This window comes from Podarcis filfolensis, assembly GCF_964270895.1.
Source record: "Podarcis filfolensis genome assembly, chromosome: 6".
In the NCBI taxonomy this organism is placed as follows: domain Eukaryota; kingdom Metazoa; phylum Chordata; class Lepidosauria; order Squamata; family Lacertidae; genus Podarcis; species Podarcis filfolensis.
In genome coordinates this window covers 53,450,441-53,475,260 of record NC_139609.1, presented here as the reverse complement: position 1 = coordinate 53,475,260, position 24,820 = coordinate 53,450,441, and the positions used below count along the sequence as shown (strand labels likewise).

The following is a 24,820-nucleotide window of genomic DNA, read 5'->3' as shown; positions in this document are numbered from 1 at the left end:
TAGGCTGGTTAATATGCCTTCCTCTGCAATATAAAACTCTTTTCTGCTCCAGAGCCCATAGCTTCCTCTCATCCTTTAGTACAATAAAACTGGATGCTAGTTTTGGGATTCATGCAACAGACATTTGGCAGAACTCAATTCCCAAAGGGACTCAGAGAAATGCTGCGAAGGCGTGGAGACTTCTTGCCAGCAGGCAAGCAGCGCAGCTACAAGACACCTCTACTCTGGGGATCTCTGGCTTTCCAAGACATCAGAGGAATGAAAGCTCAGGGGAGTCACCTGTCACTCCTGCCTGCCTGGGGGATTTCTCGCCATCGCTCTCGCTGCAGCTCCCACTCTGTGGCCGTTTCCGGGATGGCCGCTCACCCTCTACGCTGGAGGGGGAAAGCTGCCCACTCTGGCTGTGGTCCTCTCCATTCTCAAGGGGGCAGTCCAGACCTCTTTGCAGTTTCACCCCGTTCTTGGCTTTTTTAAAAAGGACAGATGTCCGCCTGCCCACTCCACTAAACGGGGGGCTGGCAGAGGTGCCCGTGGCCTGAAGGGCCAATCCGTTCAGGCCGTTGTCGCTGAGCAAGCGCTGGAAGGCGTGGCTCTCCCTCTGCAGTGTCTTCTTATCAAAGAGCTCGCCCTCGGACTTCAGCCGCTTATGTAGTCTGTTCAAGGACTTGCTTTCGCTAATGGGTTTGAGAGTTGGAGGGTCCTGCAGAGAGTCCAGCTCCGATAGGGGGGGTGCAGGTCCTGTGGGCTCCAGGGTGGGGGGAAGTGGGGGCTTGGTGTCATCTGCTAAAGAGAAAGAGAATCTGCTTGAACATTTTAGAAAGTATTTCCCAAAGTACGGATCACACCTTTCTGCCCCTTTCTATGCTTGAAAGTAAGTGGCAGGTAATAACTAACTTTTGTTGAATAGCCTAAAGAGAGACACTCAGAGGTGAAAAAAATAATAACTATGGCACTCTGCAGAAGAAAAAATATTCATCCTCTTGAGAGCCAGTCAACATGCTTGTCATTTAACCAACAATGTTATTTATGGTGACAGTTCTATACATCGTTACAAGTGTGCAAATCCCACTGAATTTAATGGAATTTGCTTATAAGTTTACATGCTGAAGTTCAGGCTGCATGACGCTTAACTCCCCAACCTTCTTAACTCTTTTTTTCAGACCCTCATTCCTCAGGTATTTTAAACTCTACATAGCCATGTTTAACCTAAGAGGGTAAAGAGATATGGGAGAACTAGAAAACATCAAAGGAGGAGTTTCAAATGCAAAAAAGTCTCTTAAGGACCTCGATCATGTTGCAAATAATGGAAAACAGTCAATTTTGTATTTTTTTCCTTTTAAACTACGTCATTGTCCCTTGTACTAAGGTCACCAAAAACACCCAGAGATCATTAAACTACCAAATCCAAGCTCAGCTTTCTCTCTAGTGAGCCTTCCTTCCTCTTGAATTCTGTGTCTAAGCATTTCATTCCAATTCATGATGCAATGAGGTCACAGATTAGCACTCATTCTTCCCCCTTTTAAGGTTCTGTTCCTGTTCAAGCACTATTTGCTATCTGTGCAACGTTCTGGTTGTCAGCAGGGAAAAACAAGTTATTCCCTCGACTAGCTAAACTGCATGGATTGCCAGCGCTGTGGGAAAGCATGGCTGCTAAGATGACTACAACCCCTTAAGAAGGAATGTCACCATTCAGGAATTTCGTAAGAACCTCATAAAGAGAGCACAGAGCATCTCTGAATTCAAAGTATATTAAGAAGCCTTTTGTCCTATTTAGTGCAGTTCAAAATCAGAGACTGGTACGCTTATAAACTAAAGATTATTGTAGATTTAACCAAAACAATAAACATGAGGTAATCTGTTCATACTGAAGCTCTTCCCTAAACCTCAATTGGGAATACTGATATTCTTTTAAGTTTTTTGGCGACTAGTTAAGAATACTTTAATCCTCCACCAAGAGACAGCAGACCATTGGTGTACCCTATTTGTATATCGTCGGGAGAGGGGGTGTCTCAAGGAAAAGGAAAACAACTTTTCAAAACATCCCTTTAAATATTCCTGAAAGCAATCCAGAAGAGAAATTAAGATTTCTGAGATCCATTCAGCAAAAGTCAAAACAGATTCTCATCTGCTGCAACCATGACAAAAGATGTGATAGCCTAGGAAAAGCCAGAAACTTTTTCAAGGGTGAATCCCTCCCAATCATCCCCCCCCCAAAAAAAGCTTTTTGTTTTGTTCAAAAAAATAGATTATGTTTGAATGACAAATACAATGTTTAAGATAAAGTGCTCATATATTTACTCCCCGCAAATGATTTCTAAAAATTATGTAATGGGAAGACTTTTATGTTAAGACTATGTGCAGTATCAGATGATTACAATTCCTGTACATTGAGGACAATCAAGTCCTGAGTTGTAAACGGAGACTTCAACTCTCAAATGCAACAGCAAGATGCATTTCTGCCTCTGGGGGCACTGCTATTGTCACAAGAGAAGGAAGATGATTTCAGTGCCTCATTTGCTTGTGAAAGGGTAGAGATGTTTGTTTCAATACAGGCAAACCTTCAGATTTTAGAAGTTCATTATAAGTATGGTGATGACAAATATGAAGAAGCAGAAGATGCAGGAACTGAAATTCATAGTAATAGCTCAGAAAATGAGACATTAAATTTCACTATGGAGAACTGGAGGACACATAATAATGTTCTTTCTTTCACAAATATTAATTGTTTCTTCTTCTTTTTATTGTTACCATTTGCCTGTTCCTCATAAACTGGCAAAACCAAAGAGATTCCTTACTGCTCAGCAGCTTGTACTTTCATTTGTAACTTAAAAAAAAACAACAGCAAAAAAGTAAAAAGTATATTCAAATTGTAATTAAACTGAAATGGTGATCTCTTTCTCATCTCTGTGTATGTATATATATAAAACAGAATTATTATTTTCCAAAATTTCTGGGGTTTTCCTGGGGAAAATGGAAAAAATATATTCACAGACACCCCATGGCTTCAAACTTTCTGGAAATGCTATGTCTCTAACCATGACCTTACCATTAACTGGCCCATGTAGCTCTCATGGACCAGCAACTTAGGACTTTGCGCTAGTCAACAAATTTTGGATTTCACAGCTATTGCCTCTTTTTAGAGAGCTCTAAAAGCACCAAACAGTGAGGTGTGTAACAAAAGTTTTAAAATCTCAATCTGCATTTTGAAAAACCAGTGTTTAATTCCATTTTTACAGTGGGTGGAGGGTAAGGAATTTAATATACTTTTAACGACCTATGTACCAAAAAGTCACAAATGAAGTCCAATGAAAGGACCTGTGTGTGTGTGTGTGTGTGTGTACATGTGCGTACATGTGCGTACATGTGTGTACATGTGTGTATATCTATATATACACAACAGTTCACAGACTCTCAGAAGCAGCAGAGAGAGGGGAAATTACTACTTGTTCCACCTTAACAGCCTTCCCCATTTCCTGGATGCTCAAACAAGGCTGGCCCCTCTTTCCTCCTTCCTCTCAGCATGACACAGGCTGAGTAGCTAGAGTAGTACCCAAAACATATCTATCCAATCAACAATGGACAGGGCTACTGCCACCCACAGGTGGAGGACTATGCTGCTCCAGTAATTCTAACAAAATGTTGTGAACTGCCTTGTGATCTTCGGATGAAGGGTGGTATACAAAGGCAATGACTGAAGTTGCACTTTTGCAAGGATTTGGTTGATTTCAGAATGGATGTGTAACCGTACAGAAGGGCTGAGGAACCTCATGCCCCTACAGACCACTCTGTTTGGCCACACCCCTCATGGACCCTACTTCACACTCCACGTGTTTTGAACTTTCCAGCCATGTGGCACCAGCATCCACTATTCTTTCTGAATTTGCATTTGTCAAAGATTTGACTGATGCCAAAAGCTGTGCAAACTGAGTGAGGCTTGCTGCTCTGTGGCTGCATGTAAAGCTCTGCAAACATGCAGGAGTTGAGAAAAGAGTTTTCCGTAACAATTCAGCATGGTTACAGCTTTGAAACAGTATAGGGGAGAACAGCAGTGCTTGTTAACAGAGGCACATTTTCTGAGAATACGATGGCAGGACCATGCTAACACTGTTTTTATCAGTAACAATTAATGGCATTAAACTGCTGTCAGCTGACTATTTTGAGCCTTTTAGAAGGCCAGGCAAGGCAACGTTGAACTGCTTTTCCCTGCCAGGGGATCTGACCCACCCTACAGCAAAGGCCAACCCTGACTGCTTCTCTGGTTATTTTTTTGTATATACTACAGCTTCCATCTTTACTGGCTTCTCATTTTGTTTTTAAGGGAAAGTTAGACAGCTAACTTTCTAAGTAAATGATGCTTTTAAAGACAAAATAGAAAGAAATAGAGCCACTTACTCAATAGCAAACTAGGATCATGGTTGGCTGCAGCCACTTGTGCACTATTCTGTAAGTGTCTCTACTATCTTTGATTCACAGATGACCATGGGTGGGATCACAACCCAAGGTTCCTTGCCCAAGTTTGTCCACTATCCTTTGGATCAATCTATGTCACAGCTCCTTCCTGCTATTTCATTCACAGCCCATTGTTGCAACTATGTATCTAGATACATACAGGTGACAGACACATGTAGGACATTAGACTGACAGTCTTCTCAGTCTTTTAACCTCTTCCTGATGAGACTGCCAAGGAGGTAAATTAGCACTTCCAAGTGTAGGTGTCTTTGTGATGCAGACCTCTAGAAACTGGGATAAGATTGTCAAATACATTTCTCTAAGGCTGCCTTATCACCATAAAGCTTTGAGACTGGCAACCCTTGTTACCATCAGCTGCTGCTTCCTCAGCCCCAAAACTCTCCAGCATTTGTTACAAAAATGTACAGGTTTACCAAATGTTATATTGAGGCTGTTCTTGATGCTCTCCATTTCTCAAGATGATTTTTGAGTTTGTTGTCAAAGGCAGTAATTACATAGTGACTTCTGCCTACCAGACTTGTGTAGAATTAATGTGCACAGATCCCCTTGAGTCTTCACATTTACCTAGCCCTTTCCAGTACAACCAGAACTGCTTCCTTCAGAGACCTAGTGAAAAAAACTCACCTTTCTCCCCATCTTCATCACGTTCTCCTTGTAGCATCTTTTCCAGCCCTTCCTCCCATGGAGCTGGATCTCCATTTGGCAAGGTTTTATTCTGTTGCTGGGCCAGCTTTTGCCGGATAGAGTTGATTTCGCGTCTCAAGAGTCGGATGCGGCGAGTTCGGGCGCCACTTGACCTCATAGTGCTCACCATATCCAGCTTTTCCAGTAGCTCCTTCAGCTGCACCTCCAACGAAAGGTGAGCCCGGTTCTCAGGGAGTAGAAGGTTATCAACTGCAATGAGAAGCAAGAATGTGACTAACCCACCATTTAGGTCTCACATTGACTATCATCTTCAGTATACAGCTTGTGGCACCTCTTCACTCTCACTTTTGACATCTGAGATGGTTATTTTTAGAACATACCTTATTTCTGTAATTTTAAGTTGTTTTGAACTGTTTTGAATATTGTGTTTTAATTGTTGTAACTCACCCTACAACTTTTGAGTGAAGGGCAGGCAATTAATAAATCTGTTTTTGAACTTCATATAATAAACAGGACATAATTCTTCAGATGAAATGCCAATAATATGTAGGAAATACACCACAGAGCCAATGAGAAAGAGAGAGAGATCACATGCTCCACAGCACACATAGGCAACCTGTGGCCATGGAACACATGTACCCCTCACTGTTGTCCTGTATGGCCCACTCCTCCAGTTGTCCCCCATGGCGACTATTCCCGCAAACAGCATTGGCCTCAAATTTACTGCAGACATCTCCTGCCCACTATTTCCTGCTTCCTGGTAGACAAATATAGAAAGTGCAGGGTACAGCACCAAGTAGGCATCTATGATCATCTGGCTAGGAAGCAGAAGACACAGTACGGAGAGTAGGTCAGTACTGAACCCAGCACTGCAATGAAAGAACAAGTGCAAGGGAAGACAGGAGTGGCAAAACAGCAAACAGCATGCACCTCCCTGCCTGATAGACATACTGATTAGCATGCTCCTCAGCTGTTTACAGCATCCATCAGATGGGGAGTGGGGGAAGATGCAAAATGGGATTGCTCCATAGGATCAATGGGAAATGGAGGTCTGTATTAACAAAATTATATATATATATATATATATATATTGATTGTAAGTGATACTGCCTCCAGAGTAGTTTCTTAAATTATTGTCTTTCTTTGCACATATGGAGGTTTTTAATCTTCTTTCTCCTTAATGGTCTTTTATTTTTAAATACAAAAATCCCTAATGGAAACTCACCATCCTCCCAAGAAAAACGATAAAAATCTTCTGTCTTTGGCGATTCAGGCAAGTGAATCCCCACTTGGGGATCATAGCCAATAGTCTCAGCTTGCCGCCGTGCATGGCGCAATATTGCCCCTCCGAGGTCTCTCAGCCGGACAGCCGCTCGATGGAAAATAGTGTCTTTAGAATTATACCTCATGCAGTTGGTAAGAATAAGGTTAAAGTCCTCCTCAAACTCATCCAGTGTCCGGTACTGGTGGGACTCCAGCTTCCGCCTCATGGTAGAAAAATCCATTGGCTTGGAAATGAATTCCAGGTAATCTGGAACCTAAACATATAAAACCTGTACAATTACAAAAATCATTTACTAGCCAACCAGGGCATATCCATCACAAGCACTCTAAATGCCCTCTCACTGGCACTGGGGCAGTGCACAAATGCACAGTGATTTCATCCGGTTAAGTCCTATCCCATTCAGCCCCAGCAAATAAATAACCTTGCTGAGAAGCAAAAGCAAACTCCCTCAGAAAAAGTGCTCTAGTCTGCCTGGTTGGGGAATCCTCTGTATAAGAACCTTAGAGGAAGACCTTAATTTATACAAGAACAAAGCAAGTATGCCTTGAACAGTCCAGACTGGTCTTGCTTTTTGAGAGTTACATTTTGCAGGAATTCAAATGAGCAGTTCTTTAGGTCAAATCTAACTACACTTCTAGGTAAAGTACTTGCCTCACTCAGCTTTACAGGTTCTGCAAAGATCTGGGCTGGATCCTTTTCCTGTAGAAGATCCAGTGTTGTCCGCAGCAGCACGTTGAAAGGTGTGAGCTGCAACTCCATAGCAGCTTGTTGAACCTTTACCTGAAAATCATAGAATCAGAGTTGGAATGGATCCCAAGGGTCATCTAGTTCAACTGCGGGCAATGCAGGAATGATAGCTAAAAGCAGCACACCTCAGAGATACTAATGATAGAAAATAGCATTTCCTGCAGGCAAACCTTGTAAACTGCAGAAACTATAAATGCTAGTTCTGATAAAACCAGCTAACTAGAGGCTAAAGGGATAACAGGATATACAACAAGCAGGGCTGGCCCTACTATTAGGCAAAACTAGACAGATGATTTTGAACGTCATGAACAACAAATAAGTTTGTTATTGAATTTATTACTTCTAGTGGCAAATATCTCAATAACAATATCGTGGGCCAGATAAACTACTAGTTTGATATATATGTTTTCTTTTAATGATCTAGCCATATTTATTCATGTGTTTTTAAAATGGTTATGAAATGAAGAAAACTGACCTGATCTATACAGAAATGCAGTTTAATTGTAGCATTTGCAGTTGAGATGGCTAACTTGAGGCAAACAGGCCAGATATGGCCCACCAAGCCATAGAAAATTGCCCACGAGCCCCCAGTCTGGTCAGGAGATAAATATCCCTGTCTGTTCTTTACACAGTAATCTCTAAAATGGAGATGGATGTGATATCTACTCATCAGAATATAAAATCTCTCTGACTGCTTTTTTAGAGACCTTCTCTAAAGAGCAAGCAGAAGGATCTTTCTTCTCTGATCTCAACACTAAGCACTTTAGCTCTGTGATCTTAGATACAGATATGGAGATAAAGTTTAATCTGGCAGTCAAAGAAATATTTGAGCTCCAATCGCAGTGCTAAGCACCACAGCACTGAAATCAGAGAAAGTTGTCTTCCTGCTCTTTAATACTAAGAGATAGCATTTTCCCCTCAACTTCACACCAGCACTAGGGGGAAAGGGGGCAGGGAAATGCTGCCATTTAATTTTAAAGTGCCAGTGGATGTCTTTGTGTGTGTGCGCGCACGTATGCACATGTGCACATACACACACAGTTTGTCCAATAAAAGATAGGATCTGACTCATTTCAGAATCTCTTTTTGGCTGTAAACCTATGCACACGTATTTTGATGTAAGCCCCACTGAATGCAGTGCAGCTTGATTCTGAATAAGCATGCTTAGGATTGCATTGGTGTTTTGTTTTTTGTTTTGTTTTAACACTAAAATGGCAATCACTCCACATCCAGGCCACCTTAGAAGCTCTAACCAAAGGCATTAAATAATGTCCATCTCATTGGGAGTGTAAACAGCTGTCATGCTCATACCAACCTGCTCACGTTTGAGTTTTTCACGCTTACGAATTAATTCAATGAGCAGCCGTGCCCTTTCCAAGTCATGCCGCAGTTTTTGCCAGTACTTCAGTTCCTCCTTCACTGCACCAGTCTTCTCATCATGCTCTTTCTGTAAAATGGGAGATTTTTCTTTCTTTCTTTTTTAATGGTACCTGATCTCTCTTCATATCTCTCCTGATTCACCAATCTCTTCATATTTACAGTTATTCACAGTTTCTAGTACAGTTAACTAGATCATAGAATCTAAGCACCTTATGAGTCCTAAGCATAGATTGACTATCTAAAGAAGTCCAGCCAACGTTCTGAGTATGTTCTGGAAATGTTTTAACCATGCCCACTGACATTCTTTAACTTCTCAGATATGTGTTGCTACTTCATACCTGTGGAATAACCGACAGCAAGGCTCCATTGCTTTTGGCCTTTTGACAAAGGATTGAACAGCGTCATCAGTGGCACAGGAGGCACTGAATAGAAGTGACGCCCTCCTGGTGGTGGCAGCATTGTGCTCACCAGGACTGTGTTCACCAGGACTCGTGGGGTGGAGAGCTACAGGTTGATGGCAGAATCATCTCTCTGGTGCAGACACACATACACAACAATGATGATGCCAAGAGAGTGCTCCCTCAACCTTGCCCCCACCCCATCTTTGTCCCAGTGAACACAGTGGCACCACCACCAGGAGGGCATCACTGCTGCTCTGCCTCCCCCCACAACCTCACACACCGCTGCAGCTCTCTAGCAAAGTCACTCAAAGAAGGTTATGGGGCACAGCAAATGTCAAGTACCAATTCTGCATAAAGAAAATAGTAAAGTGTATACCTAGCTCAAAAGGACTAGACCGCAAACAGTAAATCAGTGGGTACAGTCTTTGGCCCTGACAACTAAGGAAAAGTGGTCTCCACAGTGCTGATTGTTTCTAAGGTAAAGACAGATGTAGTGTTTTAAACAGGGCGGGGAAAACAATGTGGATAAAATCCACTGATAACCATCTACAAGATAAAAAACAATGGGATGTGGTTTCAAAGGAAGGAACTGTTAAGAGAATTTTCAGGAGCGAGGCATAGATCTTGGGTGGCTTGGCTTTACGCTATGTGGAATAATACAAAAATTGCATGCTGCAAAACCTCTATTACAATCACAATAGTTATTATTCATGGACAACTCTACTAAAGGAAGATTTTGAAATTCCATTTCTATACTTCATAAGAAATTCCCAAAATAAACTACCCTCCTACATTTTTTAGCTAGCAGTAGCTACTCCATCCAAGGACATTTTCCATCCATGTATCCCAGAAGCTTCCCTAATTAGTTCCTGTAACACTATTCTCTCATGGTATTTCAGGGTTCAGTAAAATGTCAATGATGCCACAATCATACCTGTTCTGCATTTCTTTGGGACTGTAGATGAGAGTGCAGACGCCGTATAAGAGGAACACCATTTCTTGACTGACGCTTTAAAAGCCAGTAGTTGTGCAGTCGCTGCATAAACTGATTCTTTCTCTGGAAGGCGAGACCACTGCAGATTTTATTCAGTCTAGGGAAAACAAAAGCATCAAGCGATTTCATCACATATTAAACCCAACTTCAGATTCTGGAAGACCAGTGTAACACATGGAAACCCCCGCTTTAGCAAAACAGTGCCTAATTTTCTAACATCACATTACATGTTAGGAATTATATAAGTAACTCAAGTTCAACAGCGGCTTTTCAACTGTGAAATTGCTGCTCTGTAAGAAACAGCTCTACAGCTCCATTTAAGCAATAGCAACAGCAAAATGGGCAACACCAAGCCATCAGCTTAGCTCAAATGGACCAAATTAATTCAGAGGTTTAGCACAAGTGATTACTTCAGCCACTTTCATATAATCATTTAAACGCATTACTAATATAAACACTAGGCAACAAACACAACTGTAGATAGAGGTTACAATTCTGCTCAGAGTTAAACTGTCACAATCCCATTGAAGTCAATGGGATAAGCCTAAACTCAGACCATAAATTGCAAATTTTCTTCGTTTTCCACCTTCAACGATGTGCCTGCACTTCATTTCCTAATGTAATTAAACAAAGCATTTGCTGAAACAGCCGCAGGGCATAAAAGATGCCACCCAATTGGAAAACAGGAGAAAAATGCTGGGCTAGTTCACTAATCAACATGAAAACAAAAGCCAGAACGGTTTCACCACTCACCGGTATGAAGGGATCTGTGCAACCATCAGCAAAGGGGCAGAAGAACAGGCTTCCTTCTTTACCTTCTGCTTCAATTTCACTTTGTTCTTGCTCTTGGGAGTGCCCCCATCTACTGCCTCATTCCTTGAAACATCCTCCTCTCCCTTGTGAACAGTAGTTGTGCGCCCTTTCTTCACTGTGCCAGGAGGGGAATGTGCCTCGCAATAAGCAGTCTTGCGCACAGTAAATGTTGTGCCATTGAGGCTGGTCTCCCTCATGGGCTCAATCTTCATGAAGAGACCAGCCCTCTGGGCACAAGTGACATGGAAGGCTGTGTAGCAGTTCACCTTGTGACACTGGATGGCTGCTCCCATGCCCTTCTGCTTGCAGATGTAGCAAGTGAGCTTCCAGCGAGCTGGTGGAATATTTTCTATCCCCTCAATGGGCTCCAGAAACACAGTGTTTGCAAAACAGACTTCTGGGATCCAGATGGCACAAACAACATGGGCCCAGCGACCATCACTGGTCTGCTTGAAGGCTCCACCCTTGTTTGGGCACAAAACACAATCAACTGGGCGGGAAGGGGACTGTAGGCAGCAGCGACAAAGCCATTGCCCCTCAGGGATGTAGGGCACTCCATAGCATTCTTGGTGCACAGCCAAGTTACAAATGTCACAAAACAAAATGACGTTGCTGTTATGGCATTCATCATCCATGCAAACACAGCAAACGGCATCTTCATCTATTAGAGTCTGTTGGGCCCCATTGTTGCGGCTCTCCAGGTATGACTCCTTCTCCAACCGATCTACTAGCAATTCAAAAGTCTCAGCAGAAACTGACCCATAACCATCATTCTTCCTTTTCTCATTGATCATGTCAAGCCACGCCAAATCTTCCTCATCCATATCATACTCCACTTCAGCATCAACATCTTCAGGTGGCTTCTCAATGTACTGATAGTATGCTGAAGGCAGGGCTGGAGCATCTGGTTGGCTCAAGGAATCAATCATCCGAAAGCTGGGCTGTGGTAGGTGGAAAGATGTCCCAGGAGCGTGTTTTGTGCATGTCTCCCTTTTTTTGCCTTTACACTGAGTTTTCTTTGATTTTGAAGGAAACAGTGGCTGCTCACTGTTTTCTTTGTTACTGTTGCATTCTGTGATGTCCTGGGCAGTCAGCTCATCCTCTGTGATGATCTTTAGAGGATCATAAATGCTGATGCGATGGAGACGCCCATCAATATCAACTTCAACTATCCGCTGGGCCTGGGCATAGGTCAGAGTCTCTCGCGTGGGTGAGCATTTCAAGCTATATGGTGAAGGAGAACGTCTCCCTTCTAAGGTCTGTCGGGACCTCCTCCGAGGTTTCCTCATAGCAGCAACTCAAAAAACCCTGCAGAATAGTCCAAAGGAAAAATAGCATAAACATGAGCAGCATAAATATCAGGGCAACAAGGTCTAACTTCAACTGATTAATTGGTTAAAGTTAATTTTAACTAACAGGGCTGAGAAATAAGAGCATACCTGTTTATTTGGCAACTACTTTGTGGGAATAAAAAAAAAAGAAAACAAAGCCTTTTAACAATGAGTGGTAGACAGATTTGGCTTATCTCACACTTGTTTCTCAAAAAGGCACCTATCCTGAGGTAACTTAGGTAACGTTCATTCTGAAAAGTATTTAAACTGAAAATTGGTTGCTCTGTTAAAAAACAAAATTTAACCAAGTACAAATTCTTTAAGAAATAGTTAGCCCTAAACATTAGGCTATCCTGAATATGAATCTTAGATTCTTTTCCTCTTTCTACTAAAGTGTCTTAGAATGTTTTAGCTTTATAGGAGTCATTCACAGAACCAACAAGACAAAGATATCATAAGCAAGCAGCTAGGATGGCTAGACACAGAAGACTTGTAGAAGAGAACCTGGAAGCAAAGAAAATACAACAACAGACAGGGAAGTTGAAAATGAAGAAATGGATCAAAAGAAGAATTTAATTTGGAAACACAAACCCAAGCAAAGAAGTAAAATAAAGGAGCTAAATATCAGCCTGTCTCTTCTAATGAACTAAAATTCTGAAACACAGAATGCAAAGCAGCACATGAATGCAAACTAAAAAGATAAATTTGGGCTGGGGCCTTATCTCTTAGTGCACTTTTGGGTGTGTGAAACTTTAAATTAGTGGATACCTAATTTGCTGTAAGCCATTCTGCTCCATCTGCACTTTACATTTAAAGCTGTATCATACCACTTTAAAAAGGCATGGCTTTCCCTCTGAGAATCCTGGGAAGTGAAGCATGTTAAGGGTGCCGATGGGTGTTAGGAGAGCCCTATTCCCCTCACAGAGCTACAATTCCCAGAGTGGTGTATCCAGCGGCCCCTCTCCCCAGGAAACACTGGCAACTGTAGCTCTAGTGAGGGAAATTGGTCACTGCATAATGTTAACCTGAAATGGAATCAAAAGCTTCCATAGTTTCCTTGCAGTCACATCATGGAGGGAGGGGGCACATGATTGTGAGGTATGAAGTGTGTACAAACCAACCATTGATTTGGAATTGCACTCTTGAACAGAATTTAACTTGCAGTTGAGGGAAATGTTTGAAAAGGCAAACATGTATTATGTGTGCAAACACAAAAGACAAAACCTTTTGCCCTCCCATCACCCAATTTTCTTTTTGGCGTGATTCTTTTACCTGCCCCCCCCCAACCCAATAACTATTATAATGCATGCCCTTCAGTGGCCAACTTTATATTTCCTACATTGACATATTCTTCTTAAACTGTGACAATGTTTTACATTTATTCCTATTGTGTAATTATTTTTGAAACATTCAATAAAAATGCATTTAAAGAAAGGAGAAAAAGCCAGGCCCTTTCTCCTAGGCCCTCTGTGTAACTGTATGCCAGGAATAAATTTAACAAATGGCAGTTTTCCAAACATGGAAGTCCAACAATTGCAATCCATACCTATTGTATAGTCTTAGTGGCATAGAACAAAGTAACAATACTTGTTTTAAGATAAACATGTATTCTTAAAGACATAATTGAGAATCTACAATTCCCCTTTGGTTACAAAATACGAGCCTTCAGACTGCATCTGCTACATTTTTTCCAAAGGCTATCATTTGAGAAGGATGAGAATTCTAAAACTACTTATTCTGAGATGATGTAACTTAAGTCAGAGAGGCTACTTCATGGATGAAGCAACTTTAAAACAAGTTTAAACCTGGGGAAAAGAGAGACTGTTGCGCTTCCTGCTCAGTTTCTGTTTGATTTGTTTGGTCCTTTCCTCCAATGAATAAGCACTCTTAATCATGCCCAGATTTCATTGGATGCAAGGAAGGGATATTGTCCATGTCTTCTGTTCTGAACAGAGAAAAGGTACAAAGAGGTTATCTCTGTAACTACAGTGGTGGCTGATGTAGGTGGCCTTTTCCATTGATGGGGGGCCAATGGTAGCCATGCCAATACCATTTCGTGGTCCTGTGTCTTCCGCTCCTTTAAATGTGGCAGCTACTTTTTGTTAAGCTATGCGTCACAACAGTCACTTATTGTTATATCCCGCCCAAGGCAGCCACTTATTGACTAGTGCATTGCACTTTCTCAAAACTCCCAATGCCTCCCCTGATCCCTGAATGTTGGTGACCTGTGGAATAAGTGGTAGTGACTTGCTTAGGGCTACCCAGTAAGCTTCATAGCTGAGCATATACTGTATTTGAATATTGGAGTCTTATGTTCGAGCCTAATACTTTTAAACACAGAGCAATGCTACATTAGTGGGAGAAATAATGCTACATATATCATCTTTTGAAAATGCTAATGAGAATGAATCAGTTCATGTAGAAAGAGAAAGAAGTTCTCGGTGTTTGACTCTGATAGTTTACTGACAGGTGGCTGGAAAAATAACTTTTAAATAAACAAACATATAGAAGAACATTGAAACAAATTATAATAGTCAATGTGGCTACTCCACAAACTGCTTCTAGCCCACTGGTTCAGTTGTGTAGTGTACACATGACCTGCACTGCTCTATAGAAATAAAAATATAAACATTTATTATATAAATATAAAATTAAAATAATTATTATATAAATATAAAGTAGTGTGCCATCAAAGCTCCTTGTGGTTGTTATGTGGGCTGTTTTGCTCTGTTGTTATAGTATATGTATTTGTTTTAAATGTATTTTAAGTTGCTTGAAGATCTTCAGGTAACAAGTGATCAACAAGTTAATAATAGTCATATTATTATTATTATTATTATTATTATTATGTCAGTAGATTTTTTCATACTGCGCAGAACCAATTTTAGATTGAAAAAGTGCATTAGCATATGAAAAGGGGAAGATGGAATATATGCATCAGTCAACATCATGATGTATTAATATTGACTAATGCATGTATCCCATCTTCCCTTTTAAAGAAATGTGTTTTGAGAAATCAGTATTTTCTCCAGGGGATGGAGCAAGCATTCCATTTATATGGGATGGACGGATGTGAAGGACTCTGAGCATTGTTTTTTGAGCAGGGAAGGCCAATGATAGTTTCCTGGAGAAAGTTTCCTTAAAAAATCAAGTCTATGTGGAGTTTTTTGAGGGACAATAGGAAGGGAAAGAGAGTGGGAAGGGAGGAAATGGGGATGAGGAATCTGTGAAAGGAAAATAAGGTCCCAGTCCATGTTGCTTTTCAGGGCTGCTTTCACCCTAGAGCCCTTAGGTGCACAGTTTCCTCTAATTAGCTGGAAAAGGAATTAAAGCAGAGTGTCCATACAGAGCTTGCATATAGCACTATATTACCAAGCAATGGCCTTCCCCATAACCAAATTCTCCTATGTTCCATCACAATTAAGTTCTATTTAAAACAAAGGTCCCTGACAACTTCAGTTCAAAGTTTATTGCTTGTTGTTTCTGCTAGTTTTATTGCTTCCTGTTGATCCCAGCTGGGAAGCAAGTTATAAAGGGCCTGCTAATTGCCCCTTAAATAGCTTGCTTTAATTGCCCCTTTTTGTGAAACATTTCATTTCTCAGTGCTTCCTATATCCAAAGCTCCCCCCTGTCTGTTCCGAGTGGACTTAGCATATGGTTTTGCCTTTCAAAGTAACATCTACAGAAACACACATAAGCAGAAGTGCGACTGCAGCAAGCTAGAATGGGAGGGGGGGAATCATTCATCTCCCAATGGTCAAGATAAAAATTTCCACCCCCAAAGCTGCTATTAGCCTCAGGGGGACATTTCCCTATTAGGGCTAACAGTACATTTGTGGGTGATTTTAATCAGGACCATAAAAGTGGAGGGAGGAGGGGATAATTAAACTCTCCTTCTCCAGATGACATGTTCCCAATCCTGCTCAGGGCCCCCTGAAACTATTACTTTGAAAGGCAAAACTAGGCACATTAAATCAATTAGTAGCATGGCAGAGACATAGTCCCATAGTGCACCCCTTATCATCTGAGTTATACTCTCCCTCCCAGGGATTTATATACTGTTTCTATACAACTGTGATTTAGCAACAAAGTTTGTTTGAATACTATGCTCCACCATGGCAGAGGAGACAGGGCGGGTAGCCAATGATTTTGGGGTTCAATTAGTGTTTTTTACTTACACCACTTCAGACATCAGTGTAACATTAGAACAGTGTGTTGGAGTTAGCAGCATAGCATTTTGTGTATATCTGATTCTCTTCTGTCATGCACTCAACCTTGGCCCATTTTGTTGTTGTTTTTTTAAATATTTATTGAAATTTTACAAAAACATAGGTTTAGAGAATGCAAAAAAAAACCGTAGGAAAAGAAAAAGATAAAAAAAATACAAAACACAAAAAACAGATAGATAAAAAAGGAATTAAAAACAAATCCATTTTTTGTATCTTTAAACTCATAAGCTTGTTTCCTTGACCTCCTCACACCTCCCCTTTCTGTATTCCCATTTAAATAATCAAATCAGCAAATCCTTACCCTCTTTCGTTTATCTTAACTCTATATCTTAACATATTATAACTCTATATTTTCATCCACTATCAATTCATTTTTGCATATTCTCATTAACTTTGTTGCTAATGCCACTTATTTTCAATCCAACATCATTTTTAACATTCATTAATTTTACAGTGTTTCTGCAGATAGTCTTTAAATTTCTTCCAATCTTCTTCCACCAACTCTTCTCCCAGGTCTCGGATTCTGCCAGTCATTTCCGCTAATTCCATATAGTCCATCACCTTCATCTGCCACTCTTCCAGGGTGGGTAAATCTTGTGTCTTCCAATACTTTGCATTGAGTATTCTTGCTGCTGTTGTTGCATACATGAAGAATTGTATGCTGACTATGCCCAGGAGAAAGGCCTCTGGTTTCTTCAGGAAGGTATATTTAAATACCTTTTTCATTTCATTATAGATCATCTCCCAGAAAGCCTTAATCTTTGGGCACGTCCACCAAAGGTGAAAGAATGTGCCTTCATTTTCTTTACATTTCCAACATTTGTTATCGGGCAAATGATATATTTTTGCAAGCTTGACTGGTGTCATGTACCACCTGTATATCATTTTCATAATATTCTCTCTTAAGGCATTACATGCCGTAAATTTCATACCGGTGGTCCACAACTGTTCCCAGTCAGCAAACATAATGTTATGACCAATATCTTGTGCCCATTTAATCATAGCAGATTTAACCGTTTCATCCTGCGTATTCCATTTTAACAGCAAGTTATACATTCTTGAAAGTATCTTAGTTTTGGGATCTAACAATTCTTTTTTCCAATTTTGATTTTTCCACCTGGAAGCCAATTTTTTTGTCCAAATTGTAAGCCTCTCTTATTTGATAATAATGAAGCCAGTCTCGCACTTTATCTTTTAATTTCTCAAAACTCTGCAATTTCAATTTATCTCCTTCTTGTTCCAATATTTCCCAATATTTCGGCCATTTGGCCTCCATATTGAGCTTTTTCTCAGCCTTCGCTTCCATTGGTGACAACCACCTTGGGGTTTTATTTTCCAGTAAGTCTTTGCATCTTAACCAGACATTGAACAATGCTTTCCTGACAATATGGTTTTTAAATGCTTTATGTGCTTTAACCTTGTCGTACCACAAATATGCATGCCACCCAAAAACGTTGTTAAAACCTTCTAGGTCCAAAATGTCCGTGTTCTCAAGAAGCAGCCAGTCTTTCAACCAGCAGAATGCTGCTGATTCATAGTAAAGTTTAAGGTCTGGCAGGGCAAATCCGCCTCTTTCCTTTGTATCACTTAATATTTCAAATTTTATTCTGGGCTTCTTGCAACCTTGGCCCATTTTGGTGAATCCACTGGTAAAGTTCTGCTGGCAGTTCAAGTACAGTGGTGCCTCGCAAGACGAAATTAATTCGTTCCGTGAGTCTTTTCGTCTTGCGAGGTTTTTCGTCTTGCGAAGCACGGTCAGTCGCAACTGCACCTCTTTGAGCGGTTTTAAGAAAAAAGGAAACAAACTCGCAAGACGTTTTCATCTTGCGAAGCAAGCCCATAGGGAAAATCGTCTTGCGAAGCAACTCAAAAAACGAAAAACTCTTTCGTCTTGCGAGTTTTTCATCTTCCGAGGCATTCGTCTTGCGAGGTACCACTGTATGCTGGTGTGAAACTGCACCAGTGCTATTTCTATTGGCACAGCTTTAAAATGGCAGAGCAGAAGGCAGCCCTGTATCAGGAGATTTTTTTATGTTTGTTGTTTTTATTATGTTTTTAGATACGCTGTGAGCCACCCAGAGTGGCTGGGGAAACCCAGCCAGATGGGAGGGGTATAAATAATAAAATTATTACTATGTCCTATGATTCTCAAGTCATAGTATTATTCCACAATGTTCTGCTTCCATTATGTTCCACTTGCATATTTGTAAGAAGGCAGTTGTGTTGTAAAAGTACCTCCTCCGCAATGCAAAATTTAGCTTAGTGGATTGCCTATGAAGACATATTTTCTATTCTCATGTTAAAACACTATAGATGCCAGCTGGTTACAGAAGACAGAAACCACTTTATTTTACATTCCCTTGCTTTTCAGTATTCAAATTATTCAACCCTTATGCTAAATCAGCACTTGCTGGATTCCCCCCACCCCCACTGATTTACAACCATAAACCAATTATTTCATAGAATCATAGAATTGTAGATTTGGAAGGGGCTGCAAGGGTCATTTAGTCCAAGCATCTGCAATACAGGAAGCTCTACTAGATCACACATGACAGATGGCAAGTCAACCTCTGCTTAAAAACCTGCAAGGAAGGGGAGCCCACCACCTCTCATTGAACAGCTCTTACTGTCAGGAATTTTTTCTCAATATTTTGTTGGATCTACTTTCTTGTAACTTAAATCCATTGGTTTGGGTCCCAGCCTCTGGAGCAGGAGAAAACAAGCTTGCTCCATCCTCCTTGTGACAGCCCTTTAGATATTTGAAGATGGCTATCATCTTCTCAGTCTCTTCTTACCAGCCTAAACATACCCATTTTCATCAACCGTTCCTCATAAGGCATGGTTTTCAGACCCTTTATCGTTTCATTTTCTTTCTTGCACCTCTCTCCTCTGATGCTATGCCACTCTTCTTACAAGGCCACATTATAGCAATAAACTTTGTGGACTTAATACAAATTCCTCTGCACAGGAGCCAACTCCTAGGGGCTGAGGTCCCTTCAGCACACACACACACACCCCAAAATTGAGGGGGCTGGTCCTCCTAAGGTTGATGAGTATGGCCATTCAAATGGTGCATGTGTGCTGTGTCATGTGATCGATTATGTGGGGCAGGGCTTGCCCCCCCCCAATATTTTGTTCAAATTGGCACCCCTGTCGCTCTATGATACTCTAGCAGTGTCTTCCTTCACAAGGTACATCCAACATCTCACCTTCCTAAAACAGCTTTACCTTTCCTCCACAATTTTCAAGACTTCACCCTTGCCTATTGCTAATATTTGCCACTTATCAAGAGACTAGACTCCTTTAACACTTTCACCAAGGCCCCTCCTCACTATACATTTAAAGCAGTATAATGATAATGATGATAATAATAATTATTTATACCCCGCCCATCTGGCTGAGTTTCCCCAGCCACTCTGGGTGGCTTCCAATCAAGTGTTAGAAACAATACAGCATTAAATATTAAAAACTTCCCTAAACAGGGCTGCCTTCAGATGTCTTTTAAAAAGAAGATAGCTGCTTATTTCCTTCACATCTGAAGGGAGGGCGTTCCACAGGGCGGGCGCCACTACCGAGAAGGCCCTCTGTCTGGTTCCCTGTAACCTCACTTCTCGCAATGAGGGAACCGCCAAAAGGCCCTCGGTGCTGGATCTCAGTGTCCGGGATGAATGATGGGGGTGGAGACGCTCCTTAAGGTATACAGGACCGAGGCTATTTAGGGCTTTAAAGGTCAGCACCAACACTTTGAATTGTATCATGCCACTTTAAGCGGCATCATGCCACTTTAAGCAGTCATGGCTCCCCTCAAGTATCCTGGGAACCGTAGTTTGTTAAGGGTGCTGAGAGTTGTTAGGAGACCCCTATTCTACTCACAGAGCTACAGTTTGCAGAGTGGTTTAACAATAAACCCATCTTCTGAGGGAACTCTGGGAACTGTAGCTCCATGAGGCTAAGAACACTTAGCATCAGGATTCTTGGGAGGAAGCCATGAAAGTGCTATGATACTGCTTAAAGTGTAAATAGATGGAACCCATGTTTCTGTGAATGCTAGCCACCATCTCTAAATGTCCCTAAACAACAATGCATGTCATTTTTATGCTGAAACCTTGCCAAATTTCTTTTGCTATTTGTCTTCAAGTTAGTCTTTTCTAGTTTCAGTAATACAATAATCTTCCCCCAATTCATAAAACACTGAATTCCTCTCTTCCCACATGCCATTATTCCTTATTCCTAGCATGCATATGCTGAATTAAAGACAAAGAATTCATCACACATGATCCAATGAAAACTATGCCAAAGCTCTGGCCACATGTTGATGGGTGAGATTTAACTAGCATCATTATATTCAACAGATTATTGCACCATTATCTATATTAGTTTGTGCTTCTGACAGCTAAGCTGGTATGATAACCCAGAATGTTCAGTTGCTCAAGAAACCCAACTGTTTGCTGAATAGATTTTGGGAAAGGATAGGTAGTTATCAGTTTGGCTTGGATTAAGACTTTAAACAGGCTGACTGAGAAGTCAGTTCTTGGGCAGGGACACCCTACAGTAGACAAAAAATAAAATAATAGAGGGAAATGCACTTTGTTGTACTGTGCTCTTCTCCCACTTCAGCAGCAGCAGCCTAAGCAATGGAAAAGTACAGCCAATGAAGGGATTGTCTTGCATTAAGGTGAACAAACTCTATCCTTCAGTGGAGGAGGCCCCTGTTCAAGAGTTGCATCTCATGCCTCAGGGAAAACGACCCTGTTGCCACTATGAACTTAAAGGCTAGAATACGTTCCAAGTGAACAACTTTCTTGCTCCTAGTCTATGGATCACATGCAATCTGTATAAACTAATAAAACATCTCTCACTAACCCTCTCAGGAGCAGACAACATTTTAATCTGCCTTTGAACTGTGTTTTGGCCTTTTTGAGAAGGGTGGTCCATGCAACTGAAGGGTTCTAGCAGCAGACCGCTGAAGGAGGTTTGAGTCCACATGCACACTCTCTCAGGTGACTCTTCAGTGTGCACAGGGAAACAAAAACACACCAGGCCTCACAGCAGAAACCCTTTCCCTGGGGGACGGGGCAGCCTGGGCTGTGTCAGAATCCAGGCCCTTTCCACGTGACAGAGCGCGCAGCAATCTCGCTCTGCCAGATGCTAGCGGCCCTCCTTCCATCCACAGCAAGATTAAAGTCGCAGGCGGCGGGTGGGGGGGGGTGGGAAATGTTGAATATAAATTTGCCAACATCTACAAGCCCCTCCGAGGGGGGAAATCCCTCGACTAATTACACGGCAGGGAAAGGAAACAGCTGTAATCATCCTTCCATTGGATACGATCGCTGTCCATCTTCCTGCACCGCGGCCAGTAGCAGCACACAGCGCGCGGGCAAGAGCGACGTGTCCCTGCCTGAGCCAATGAAGAAGGGGAAGGTGGGCGTGGCTAATGGTGTCCCGGTTATGAGGGCGAACAAGATGGCGGGCATCGGTTTCCCTCTCTCTCCCCCCCGCGTTCTCACCCACTCTCTCTCCCTTCTCAGCCTCGGTATAAAGCGCTGTGGAGAAAGCCCCGCTCCGCAGCTCGGAGGCGCGAGGCCTCCTCAGTCCCGCCACCCCCTCACCGCCTAGTCCGGTCACCTTCCCGCGACCCTGGGGGCGCCGCGGAGGGAGGGAGGGAGGAACGGGTCTGCAAGCAAGCGGGCGGCAGTGGTGGCGAGGGCGGGCGCGTCCTTCGGTCTACTTGCCTGTCCTCCTCCGTGGCGGCGCCGGGTCTTCTGCGGGACGGACGGGCTCACGCCGTCGGGGAGGCGGGGGGGGGGAGACAAGATGTCGGCTCGGCGCGCTTCCCCTCAGCGCCTCCCCCTCATAGCCGCGGCTCCCGACCTGCCTCGGACCCGCCGCCCGCTCGCTTCAGCTCCTCCGTCGCGGCTCCGGCTCCTGTTGCGGGGTGGGGGGAAGGGAGCGAGGGAAGGCAAGATGGAGGCGGTGGCGGCGGCGACAGGAGCGCAGCCCGGCCAAGCGATGGAGAGAGGGAGAAGGGGGGGAGGGAAGGAGGCGGCGAGGGAGGGGGCTGCTACCGCGCTCCGCTCTTTCTCTCTCCCCCCCGGTCAGGGACCGCCCCCCCCTTGCGTTTTCCTCCCTGGACACACAGCGTGAAGGCCCGGCGACAGCGGTCAGGAGCGGGGTTGGGGGGGCACCGAGATAGGCTAATGAGCGCCGTCGCCACTCGCCTTCCCGCTGTGGCGGGCAGAGCTTCGGGGATTGCTACTCCTAGGCTCGCTAGGTTGCATTAGGGGTGGGGGCGACCCTGGGGGAGGCCCCTGTGGGGAGCACTTCGGGGACCGATCAGCAGGCTGGGGGGCATGGGCAAGAGGTGCCCCCGTCGGCCGAGCTCATAGGCTCCATGGGTTCCTCCTGGTGCAGAGTCCTAAGGGCTTTTTCCACCCATGATCAAATTCCTACAGGAAGTCACTTCCCGGTAGGCATGCATAGATGAATCCCACTGCTGCATGTTGAGCTTTTAACACGTGTATAGTTGCTGCAGGCTTTGGGAACCTGGCCAGCAAGTGACAAGTGTTTGAGTATCGCATGGTGTTTTCGCAGGTTCCTGTTACAGAGTCGCTGTCCTCTTGTGTGAAGCAGTTCTAAAGTAGGCCTAGTTCCAAAAAGCACATGAGGTGGTGAGACTATGTCCGGACTGTACCACTGCTGTTGAAGACTCAGGTTGAAACCCTGGCCAAGAAAATATTTGTACGCACATAGTACATTCCAAATACAGGTTTTCTGTTTTAGCTGCTGGTTTATTTCATTTCATAGATTGCACACATGCAGAGACCTTTGTCTTCCTTTGCTGCAGCAAACAATTCACAAATTACAACTGTGTGCTACCACATAACAAATTTGAGTAAAGTGATGCCATACAAAAAGTTGGGACAGTATTAGAAGTACAGTCCTTGTGATGCAGGTTCATGACATGCTATGTTTTTCAGGTAACAGCCCGTTTCTAGTTTCATACTAAAGTGCTTAACTAAGAGTAGGAGAAATGGCTTTGTACAAACACCCAGTCTTATTCTCTCTGTGGTGTATCCAGCTGAGTATATGTAACTATGAAATATTTTGTAATCCTTCAAATAATCTTATTCCAAGGGGGTGTCCCTGCATTATGAGGAAAACTTGGTTGTCAATGTTACCAGCTTAATGGGGTGCTCCGCTTTATTATTTCAAGACAGTAAAGAGGAGAGAAAGTAATACCATTTACTGCATGAAAGCAGATTAAGGGTTATAACCTCTCCCTAGTGTATAAAATTGAGTAATCTGATAGGTGACGCTTTCATACTGTGTATGAGGACAGCCAGATAAAGACGTGTATTTTTGTTCTTTATGCCAAGATGGCATATTTATATTCCAAATCCTACCCTAGTTAAGGGTAAAGAACAATAGGCATACTATTGGGTTTGCACAACTTTAGTTGTCACTGAGTTACAACCACCTACAGCAAGGCACCTGGCAAATACACTGAAGTCACTGATGGAGGATCCTGGGACTGACCTTTCCAGATACACAGTTGAAGAACTCTTATTCTCTAATGCTAGCAAGCTATACCGACTTCAGAACTGTAGTTGTCAGGCACCTCATATTAAAAAGTTTCATTTTGTTTATGGAGAATGTTTGAATGGTGTATACCTACATGTACGCCTAGCATCTACATGCCGTAAATGATGCATGTAAATCAACTAGCACTTCTGATATCTGAGATTGAAATTACCGTACTTCCATACTGGTGGCTGCTGTATACTGTACTGTACCATACTGACCGCAGTGTCCTATTTCACAAAGGTTTTCAGTTAGCAATACGTTTTCAGTTAGTAATAATCACACCTTGGATGTCTAACCTCGGATGCCTGAGATTGAAAGGATCAGTGTATATGGGCTTTGCAAGCCTTCCCACGCTCCTGCTGTCACTGCCACTGTCTACCCTTCACTCCCCTCTACTGCACTTCTGTTGCTATGGGATGTGATACTAAAATGCAGGGTTCCTTCTGTCGGCAGTATGGGGTGGGGTAGAATGAAGGGGACAAGTCACTTTCCAATACTGCAAGTCACACTGGCTGTTACCGGGGTAGTGGGGATAAGAAACTCTGCACCTCACTTGTCCCCTTCATGGTAAGTTGCAGTGGCCTGTGGTGTCTGGATGCCTGAAAAGCGACAGAGTCCCACCCGTGCTTGCTTTACTGACCACTACTGCAGTGAAATCAAGCTGGGGTTGAGTTTGTTGGTGTCTCTGGTAAAATCCCTCTTATATCATGGATGTTGGCAAATGGGATTTTTAGAAGGCAAAATAATATTAGAACTAGAGCTGTCGTAGGCAGATTATATGCCTATAATCTGGCTGCATGGTGGTCCCACTCATACTACAACAAGCTGCAGATTCAAAAAGAACAATCCTTCCCCACCCCCCAAAAAAATCATTTAAAAAAAATAGGCTCCTGAATAGTCATCTGAGCTAGCCAGCAGTAAAGTAATATAGGGTACCCAAC

General features: G+C 42.7%; 1 protein-coding gene across 4 annotated transcripts in view; it reads right to left on the bottom strand.

Annotated features, from left to right (window-relative positions):
* BRPF3 (bromodomain and PHD finger containing 3) overlaps positions 1-23,908 on the bottom strand; it is a 34,677-nt gene extending 10,769 nt beyond the window's left edge. Inside the window, exons 1-8 of one of the 4 annotated variants that reach the window (XM_083617908.1) lie at positions 22,028-23,908; positions 10,676-12,043; positions 9,863-10,019; positions 8,463-8,594; positions 7,052-7,180; positions 6,341-6,653; positions 5,095-5,364; positions 280-783 (exon numbers count right to left, since the gene is read on the bottom strand). In XM_083617908.1, coding sequence (XP_083474034.1) covers positions 280-783; positions 5,095-5,364; positions 6,341-6,653; positions 7,052-7,180; positions 8,463-8,594; positions 9,863-10,019; positions 10,676-12,024 — 2,854 coding nt within the window. In that variant the 5' untranslated portion in view covers positions 12,025-12,043; positions 22,028-23,908. Of the gene's footprint in view, positions 1-279; positions 784-5,094; positions 5,365-6,340; positions 6,654-7,051; positions 7,181-8,462; positions 8,595-9,862; positions 10,020-10,675; positions 12,044-21,158; positions 21,378-22,027 lie in introns of those variants that run through there. The other 3 variants (XM_083617910.1, XM_083617909.1, XM_083617911.1) reach the window with 3 other exon arrangements.
* Positions 23,909-24,820: the final 912 nt, after the last annotated feature.